We start from the raw sequence: 10093 nt of genomic DNA, 5'->3' as shown, positions 1-10093 counted from the left end.
TATAAAGCTCACAAATGCTGTGTGACCTGTAACGCTATACCAGCTAATGAACTCTCCCAGAACAGTTGACATGGAAAGATTTTACTTCCACTTCTCACAAGGAGAAAAATGGAGCATGAGAGACGATTACAAAGCAGAATATTTTAATCCATCTTCTCGGTGATCTCTGGGGGCTGTGTGCTAATATTTAAATTGAAGAGGAGGGAGGAGACGGACAGAGGATGGAGAGACCGTGGAGGTGGGGGCGGAGCTAGCTCGGCACATAAAACCCCATGCTAAAAGGGAAGCACAATCGTGTGTGCCAGTCACTCTCCCATAACCTAGAGAGATGGGGCAGTCTGTGCCGTGAGGTCGGAGCTCAGAGGAAAGAAAACAAGAACAGGAAAACAAACAAGACATAAGAGGACATCTGGAAAAAGCAGAAGACAGAAGACAGGGAGGGGAAAACAAACCCACAGCAGGTGGAAACAAGATCTAGAGCAAACCGGTCTGGTCCACAGTTGTTTTTCTGGAAGAGAAGAAAGTACCGGAGGATTGCCTTTTTTTTTTTTTTTTTTTTCCCCTTCAGTTCATGAAAACTCTTATCTTCATCGTAAAAGAAAGGTCTAAGGGGAGGTAAAGACAATCTTTGTTTCCTTAGAGGCAGAGCTGAGTGAAACCCAGACTATATCTTTGAAGCGTCTAAAATAAGCCATTGCCTGGTACACATTGCAGAGCCATCCTGGTCTCTGAAGATCTACATCCCCTTCAGGAAAATTCCAGCCGGAGTAGCTGGTACAGTTCTATTTTTATATTCAAATATCTGTGTCTCTTTTCGCCCCCTTTTACCAACCCTTCCGTTGTTCGTCAGCACAAGTGACAAGAAAGTGTCAATACGGAATAGGAATATTTTTGGTTTTCTCTTTTATCTGCCTGAGTCTTTTTCAAGAGGGTGGGAGTGGTCCTTATTTCAGAAAAGGACATTTCAATTTGAAAGACAGTCTCTTAAAATATATTTGCACCCACAAGTATTTAGAAAGGGAGATACCTTTTGGAGGTGAAAACCCTGTGAGAAAGATGGAAAAAGGAGCCAGGCACCGAAACAACGCTGAAAAGAACCACCCAGGTGGGAGCGAGTTGGAGGCCAGCCAGGAGACTGGTTCCACAGGGGGCGGAGTAGCCCTGAAGAAAGAGATTGGATTGGTCAGTGCTTGTGGTATCATTGTAGGTGAGTCCAATTCCTTTTTCTACCCACCACTCTTTCCCTTCTCTGGTGGTCCTCTTGTGGAATCTTAGCCCTTCAAAAGTGCTATTTTTGCTTCCTACTTTCTTAGAAAAGGATTGTCCTTCACCTGTGCTGCAACCCATCCTCCCCCAAATTTGAGGGGTCTAGGAATCTGTGTATGTCATCCATCTCTTCCTCCAAACTAGGCTGAGCAGTTCTGTACAGTGTTCATAGAATGGAGCAATAGGGCTCACACACCTGGCTGATGGTCAACAAGCCTGGGAGCTTGTTGAAAATACAGGTCTCCTGGCTCCACACTTGAAAGTTCTGATTCCATTGACTTACAGTGGGGCTAGGGAACCGGAATTTCCAGCAAGCTTTCATGTAGCCATCTCTTTAGCAGACTGCGAACGGGCTTTTGAGACCTACTTAGATATTCTGTTGTTTTACATCCTGAGAAACTGTGGGCCTAAGGGATGTGTAATAATGAAAATAGCTACAAGAGCAGTGATAACGCCTTACCCTTCTGTAGCTTTTTCATCTTATCCAGCACTCCCACTCTGTAGATGTGACAGGGCTGTTGTTCCCATTTCACAGAAGAGGAAATAAACCATAGGAAAAGGAGAGATTAGATGGATTATGCCTCTTCATAAATGTAGAGTTTGCAATTTCTTTGGTTCCCTAGAGAATCCACTGATCTCTTAACATTCATAGAAGACCTTATGAGGCTCTCAAAGGGAAATAGGAGTAACTAGAAGGACTAGAATGTGGAGTCAAGGGGAAACTGATGGATAAAACGTGTCCCAGCTAGAAGACTTTGAAGCTGGGGGGGCCTGAGTTTCCCTAAGAGTGCCAGTGCAAGCCACTCCAATCCCCTAACCACAGTCTGCTAGGCAGAGGATCCCAAATATGGTTCCATCTCTAAACAATACATCTTCCTCTTTCCAGAGAGGCCCTGGAGATGGATGAGCAATAGCTCATTACTGTCCTTAATTCAGAGGGTGAGCGTTTCTTTTGCTGTTTTTGATAGAGGGCTTTACCCTCTGCCCAGCGAAAGGGGCATGGGTAGGTCAGGCCAGGTATGTTTGTGTCATCTCTCCAAAGTTCCTTTTGAAGGCTTATTGTGTCCTGTTGCCCACGAATCAGTGTCTCCGGATGAGCCCATGTCATATGCAGCAGCACAGAGGCATTTTGTCACCTGAGCAATAGTGACACTGGAGAACACCCTTGAAATCAAATAAAATCAGTACAGTATTCAGATAATCCTCTTCACCTCTACACCCAGACTTCAGTGATCATGTTATATCTGCTCTGTTTTCAAAATGGAATCCCATTTTATCTAATTCTCTGAGTCTGGGAAATTTTCCAGGTATCTACAGTTATAAGAAAGGTAATGTTACTTTTAAAATTACAGTCATGATCTGAATCTCTTATTACCTTTTCTTTGCTTCTCCTTTATCTCAATTGCTCTAAAAAATGAAATCAGCAAAGTATTCGATATGTACAGCACATGCCAATTTAAGGTCTATAAATAGCCCAGAGCCTGTTACCTCTTTCACCAGTTTGACTGATAGGATTAAGCATTTTCCTCCCTTTGGGAAGGTTCTGATTCATACCTAGATGTGCACACCCACATGCACACAAGCACAATTAAACCTTCTTCCTGCCTCAGCCTTGCTCACCCACTTCTGTATATGCTCAGGTATTCAAGGTAGAGGATATTTTCATATATACCAAGGTTGTTCTTGTCTCTTTCTTCAATAGCTTAATAAATATTGAAGAAATACAATCTCAGTTGGGTGAATGTTACTACTGATTTGTTTACAACCTTACAGATTGTGCTTCAGTGTGAGAATAGTCCCAATATTCCCATTGATGTTACAAAGACAAGAATAATAACTCTGTGGTGAAGAGAGATCCCAAATAGGTGATTTCAGAGAAAGCAGGATGTTTTTCCAAACCATGAGAATCTTTGCAGTGTTAATAGGCACTATTCTACCTCCATTTAAGCTAGAGTGAGACACAGAGTTCCCCTTTAGGACGATATGGGGGCAAAATCCTTTCTGCTTCTCCTCCTGCACAGTTGTTGAGTTGCAGATGTACTGAGCAGCTGCTTTGTTCTCTTCTAGTGGAGATTCTGAGTAGATGATAATGATTCAAGTCTTTTCAAGACCAACTGCAAAAATAGAAATGGCATTTTCCATGCAGAATTCAGTGATCTTCCAACACTGTGGAAGAGAGAAAATTAGAAGGCAAAAAGAGAAAGGAAATTTCCTAAGTAGGTCAGGTGATACTATGGGAAAGTAGCATTTGCCTCAAATCTATCTATCTCATACCCAATTGACTTAGGGGAATAAGTTAAACTATGTGTTTCATACAAGCTCATAAAACTTCATTGACAATCATCGATTATCTAAATTAGTAATAACAGAATGGCAGGTGTTAGGGAATATAGAATGAACTAATAGAAACTCATGCCCCAGAGTTACCTATAATCTGATTGGGGAGATGAGATTCATATACATTAAACAAAGAACATTAAAAATTAAAATGATATGTTTGAGTTGTGTAGGAGCTGAATGAGGGCAAAGTTAGGTGAACGGTAGGAAGTGTAAGAAGAGAGTTATCACCCAGCACTAGATTAAGAAATATATTGAAGGATATGGGGAAAGATGGAATGGAGAAGATGATTCTAGGAGATTTCATAGGTAAAAGAATAACAACTAAACAGTTAATCCCTTGAGAAAAAAAATATCTTCTACATCTTTGAATCTTTGGTGCTTAGCCTGACATGGAACAATCACTCAAATGATTATTGTACTTAATTGGCTCTTGGACAAAAATTTGAATATGGTAGTAATAAGAAGTGTTTACCTGAAGGACTATTGGGAACTTGACTTGAAGAATCAGCCTGGACAAGTAGGTTGAGCTGTTTTTTTGTTTTGTTTTGTTTTGTTTTTGTTTTTAAGTAAGATTTACACTCAAGTGGGGCTTGAACTCACAATCCTGAGATCAAAAGTTGCATGCTCCACTGACTAAGCTAGCCAAGAATTCCAGGCCATTTTAATTTTTTAACATCATCTTTGCCCTAATCTAACCAGATTATTGCTCTCTGTGTACTTGGCTAAGGGAATCTGTTGGCAGCAAATGAACTCAGATTTCCCCATGAATGTGCAGTCCCTCCAAAATCCAAAGAGAGTGTGATGGAATGGCAAAATTTATCTATCAATGATACCCAAGCTACTATTAAGAGCTATCATTATTCTTTTAAGATTTTATTTTTTAAGCTATCTTTCACTTAATGTGGGGTTCAAACCTACAACCTTGAGATCAAGAGTTACACACTTGGGACTCCTGGGTGGCTCAGTGGTTGAGCATCTGCCTTTGGCTCAGGGCATGATCCCAGGATCTGGGACCGAGTCCCATATCAGGCTCCCTGCATGGAGCTTGCTTCTCCCTCTGCCTGTGTCTCTGCTTCTCTGTGTGTGGTGTCTCATGAATAAATAAATAAAATCTTTAGGGATCCCTGGGTGGCGCAGTGGTTTAGCGCCTGCCTTTGGCCCAGGGCGCGATCCTGGAGACCCGGGATCGAATCCCACATCGGGCTCCTGGTGCATGGAGCCTGCTTCTCCCTCTGCCTATGTCTCTGCCTTTCTCTCTCACTGTGTGCCTATCATAAATAAATAAAAATAAAAAAAATAAAGTTGTTAATAAAATCTTTAAAAAAATAAAAAAGAGTTACATGCTCCGCTGACTGAGCCAACCAGGTGCCCCAACGTTATTAAGCACTTATTATTATAGGCCAGAAACTTGTACAATTACCCAACATCAGTATCCTATTTACCCCTCACAATACCCTTCTTGGAAGGCACTTCTTATCCCTTTCTCCAAATAAGAAAATAGAGGTTCAGAGGGATAAGCAACTTGTTGACGTTTGCCCACCTAAAAAGTTATTGAAGGCGAGATTCAAACCTGGAGCTTGTCTGAGTCCTGAACTGAGCTTTTTCTATGTTTATGTCCTAAAAGGATGCTTTCATTTAGACCCTGGGCAGAGGTCCTTATTTGTTTTTTACAGATGAAGCATAGTGTGTGGTGTGTTCATAGCAAAGGAGTGTCCCAGTGTAAAGGGGAGCTAAGCAATCAGCTGGAGATAGAATGTAACATTCCTGGTACAATTGCAGTAAGGCTTGGGGCAGGGGCAGCCTGAGGTGGTGTTGGCTCAGCTGCTATAGGGTCTGACCAGCACAGACTATGCTCCTATTAACTCTCTCACATGCCCACCTTTCTTCTTAGGACCAGAGTTCTCCCCAGCCATGGTCGAGGTACCCACAGAGTTTCTGGCTATTTAGATCACTTTATACCAATAACATATTTAGGTACATACCCAGAATCTAGGTCTGATGGCACCAGGCCAGCTGCAGAGCCTAAAGAAAAAATATTCATATTATGTCAGACCATTTTGTTTTTAGCACAATGTATGTTATGAATGGACATGGTATACTTGCTGCAGAGCAATACTGAATGCAGGTCTAGCTGTTAGACCACTCTTTCCCACTAACAGGATCTAAAAAAAAAAAAAAAAAGCCAGCCTAGCTGGCTCAGTGAGTGGAGCAAGTGACTCTTGATCTCAGGGTTCTGGGTATAGTGGGTAAGCCCCACTGGATATAGAGATTCCTTAAAAATAAAATCTTCAAAACAATAAGATAAATACAATAAAATAGTATTTATTGAGCTCTAAATGCCAGTTCCTGTGCTATGAACTTTTTATGTATATTACCTTATTTAATCCTGACCACAATCCCATGGAAGTAGATATCATAATTATCTCTATTTTTATACATGGGGAACTGAGTCACAGAGCTGGTAGGTAATTTGCCCATGGTTACACAACTGATAACTGAGATGGTCTAACTCCAGAGCCAAAGCTCTTAGCCATTCCTAATTTCTAATCGGCAACTGAGACAGAAAGGAATAAAGCCAGTGTGTTTTGTGTGGTGGGGGATTAGACCAGGGAGGACCATACCCCTGCTATCAGAGTCAGGAAAGACCTTGAATGTCTGATATTGAAGGGTTGGGGGGAAAACTTTTTTTAAAAAAGAGTATTTGTCAACAAAGAAGTGGGTATCTGTGAGCATACTACAATGGCATTGGGCTGATTTGGAAATTTTTCAAGTTCAAAAGATTTTCAAACCCATGTGTTTTCCACCACTTCAGAAGATTTTACATTTTAGTCTCTAGTATGATGTATTAGCTTTCTTTTTCTTTTTCTTTTCTTTTTTTTTTTTTTGTATTAGCTTTCTAATCCCCAAAATGTCTACTGGGTATTAACCAGAGGGATGGAGTGTGGCAATTGCTTCTTGAGTTTGTACTTCAACTTTTTTCAAAAACATGGAGGGATTAGGATTTGGTTCATTCAAGATAAAAACATGTTTAAAACTCATTGTTCTCAGAGAAAACTCTGAGACAGAAGCCAAGTAGGAGGCTTGTCAAAACAAACACATCTTGGTGAACAGAGAAAGGCTATACCCAGCAGTGCAATCTTAATAATAAGTAGCTACCATTTCCTGAGCACTGCTATGCACTGGTAGTAGTACCTGATCAGTGCTTTATAAATATTCTCTTCTAATTTCATGCAATTAGTACCATTATAGAAAGGAAAGGTTTGAATGAACAAGAAGTCAATGATAGAGCCAGGATTCCCCTTAGGTCATTGAACTCTGAAGCCACTGGGCTTAACCAAAGTGCTCCACAGCATGTAGCTCCAGGCAGCTGGGGACAGGGATCCTGTTGCATGCTTCCTGCCTCCAGGAACCATGGAGCTCAAGGAGCAATCTGGTTGAGCCAGCTACTAGCAGAGCTATAATATGTTCTCCCCAAGAGCAGAGTTATGCAGATAGAGTGACTAGCAGACTCTTGGGGTTGGAGGAAGGAAATATAACCCAGCAGGTAAAAACTGTGTCGAAGAAACGGAACCAAATAGCTCATCTTATTTAGAAAAACAACAACAACAACAATTACCCTGTACCTGGATCAAATGACCTTCTTGGAGAGAAGCATATATATAGCATATATATATGGCAGCATATATATAGCTTTTCTGAATTAAACCAGCTTATTAAAGTGGCGTGGAGGTATGGGGCATACAGATTGGGGCTTCTCAAATTGCCTGGCTACTAAGGTTTTCCTTCCTCTGAGGGTTAATCCAGATCATAGCTACCTCATAAAGAAATGCCTCAGGCATTCGTTGGTCTTATTTTGTTGTTTATGTTTGGGGTGATGCAGAGGTGTCAAAAAAGCCCGCATGAGCAAATAATCCAATAATATATTCTGAACCACCAAAAACAGCAACCATTCAGAAGCCCAGGGAGTAGGAACTGTTCCCTTCCAATTTTTAACTCCTGGCTGAGCATAGCATGCAGAACAAGAAAGACTATGCCTTGCTCCCTCCTAGAACATGCCTACAGAGGAACATTCCCACCCCCAGTCCCTTCTCTCTGGAAATCTGGAAATGGCAAACTGCAGGCTATTCCCTGGGACAGAGATGGGAGCTGCTGATCCAGGATCTGAGACTAGTCCATATTTTAACATTCAACAAACACTTACTCAGCACCTTATATGCTAGGCCCCATGCTGAGCACTGGGTGAATTTTATTTCTAAGAAACAAAAAGTGTCCCCCAGGCCTATTTTAAGCTATTTTATTTATAGAATGAATGAAGTTTGAGCTGAAAAGCTTTATCGATTACATCTCATCCTTCCTCCTTTGTCACAGTCACAAGTATTCCCATTCGTTTGCTACCTACTTTAAATAACCTCAGCATGAGCAGCGACGTCACTTCTGGGGAGAGGGTTTCAAAGTATGCTGGAAGATGTTCCAGGCAATCTCACACAGTGCTTCATCCTGTGAAGGTGGATTACCCAGAGAGAGTAGTGGTACACTTGCAGCAGAATTATCAATGTACTTTTCTCATCTGTATATAGATTTTAAATATATCTATGAAATGCATAAATGCTTTAGCTGTTTCTTTAGAGTACAGTTCTGCATAGAGTATTTAGTAAGTGCCTGATACAGGCAGATCAAGTTGCCTTAGGGATAAAGCAGCTTTTGTTAACAGACCCTGAAGCTAGAGTAAAAGGCATAGGAGTTTTTCCATGATTTGTATCACTGTGTCATTGAAAGGGAGGAAACATCAATGATGTAGCGGAAGAGGAGGGTCTTTGGAGGTAGTCTTAGGTATGCAAACTGCTTGTCTATTTATAAGCTTTGTAACCTGCAACAAGTTAATAATCACTTTACGGGATCCCTGGGTGGCGCAGCGGTTTAGTGCCTGCCTTTGGCTCAGGGCGCGATCCTGGAGACCCAGGATCGAATCCCACGTTGGGCTCCCGGTGCATGGAGCCTGCTTCTCCCTCTGCCTGTGTCTCTGCCTCTCTCTCTCTCTCACTGTGTGCCTATCATAAAAAAAAAAAAGAAAAAGAAAGAAAAATCATCACTTTACTTCCCTGTAAGTGGAAATTTTTTGTGCAGTATTAAAATAAAGCTGGTATCACCTGGTATATATTCAATAAATATTAGTTTCCTTCTCTCCTTGAATTCCTCCTCCTCCACCACCCTCACTTCCCTCCCACCTCCAATTCCATGACATACACTCACTAATTCTGGTTCAGAATTAGATTGGGAGACACCCGGGTGGCTCATTTGGTAGAGCGTCTGCCTTTGGCTCGGGTCATGATCCCAGGGTCCTAAGACAGAGCCCCACATTGGGCTCCCTGCTCAGTGTGGATCCTGTTTCTCCCTCTCCCTCTGACCTTTCCTCTGCTTGCACTCTTTCTCTCTTCTGTCAAATAAATTTAAAGAAAAGAAAAGAAAAGAAAAGAAAAGAAAAGAAAAGAAAAGAAAAGAAAAGAAAGAAAAGAAATTTAGATTGGACCGGTTGGGCCGATGAGAAGAACTGGCCAATTCAATACAAACCTGCCCTGCTTATGAGCCAGCCAGCGCTTTCCCCTTCCTCTCTGCTGATTTGAGTTTTCTTACTCATCAGCATCCATCTTATACTTCCCCTCTTCCAGGAAGCTTGTTGTGAGTGGCCCATGCCAGTGACCTTTCCATTCTTGATATATTGTCATATAGGACAGTTGTTGTCAGCTCCGTGTCCACTTACATGTCCTCACTTCACACAATTCCTTGAGGGCAGGGACTGAGTCTTAATCATTTTCACATCCCCAAGTATTCAGCCTGGCACGTGGCAAGTGCTTAGAAAGTTTTGTTGAATAAGAGCAGCCAGTTAAAAACACATAATCCACTGGAGACGTTTGACAATGTGAATATACTTAATGCCACTGAACTGTATTCTTAAAAATGGTTAAGATGGTAAATTTAATGTTATATGTTTTTCACCATAATAAAAAAAATTAGCTTAAAAATGAGTTCTCGGGGTATCTGGGTGGTGCAGTTGGATAAGCGTCCAACTCTTGATTTTGGCTTAGGTCATGATCTCAGGGTCATGGCATCAAGCCATGCATCACATCAGGCTCAGCGGGAAGTCTGCTTGGGATTCTCTCCCTCTTCCTCTCCCTCTGCCTCTCCCTCCACTAGTGTTCTCTCTCTCTAAAATAAATAAATCTTTTAAAAAATGAGTTATTCTCATGAACAGTAAATTTTTGTGCTTGGCTTAAAAAAAATCCAAGTTCCAATCTAAAAGGGATTTTAGGATTAACCAGATGATGACATGAGGCTTGAGGTTGGAACAGTGTTTCTCAATGTCAGTGCTGTTACAGTATAGGCCAGATAACTTCGTTATCGTGGGGGGCTGTCACATGTTTTGGAGGATGTTTAGCATCAGCCCTGGCCTCTACCCACTAGATGCCAGTAGTACCCCCTTCTCCAGTTT

At 41.6% G+C, this 10093-nt stretch overlaps 1 protein-coding gene across 1 annotated transcript in view; it reads left to right on the top strand.

The window, feature by feature from the left end:
• The first annotated feature begins 344 nt into the window (after positions 1-344).
• The window catches only part of SLC7A8 (solute carrier family 7 member 8), a 49721-nt gene continuing 39972 nt past the window's right edge, over positions 345-10093 (top strand). The window contains exon 1 of the mRNA XM_072837909.1: positions 345-1207. Coding sequence (XP_072694010.1) covers positions 1057-1207 — 151 coding nt within the window. The 5' untranslated portion in view covers positions 345-1056. The remainder of the gene's footprint in view (positions 1208-10093) is intronic.

This window comes from Canis lupus, chromosome 9 (genome assembly GCF_048164855.1).
Source record: "Canis lupus baileyi chromosome 9, mCanLup2.hap1, whole genome shotgun sequence".
NCBI classification, from domain to species: domain Eukaryota; kingdom Metazoa; phylum Chordata; class Mammalia; order Carnivora; family Canidae; genus Canis; species Canis lupus.
Note: the sequence above shows the minus strand (reverse complement) of the source record. Positions and strands in the feature narration are given on the sequence as shown.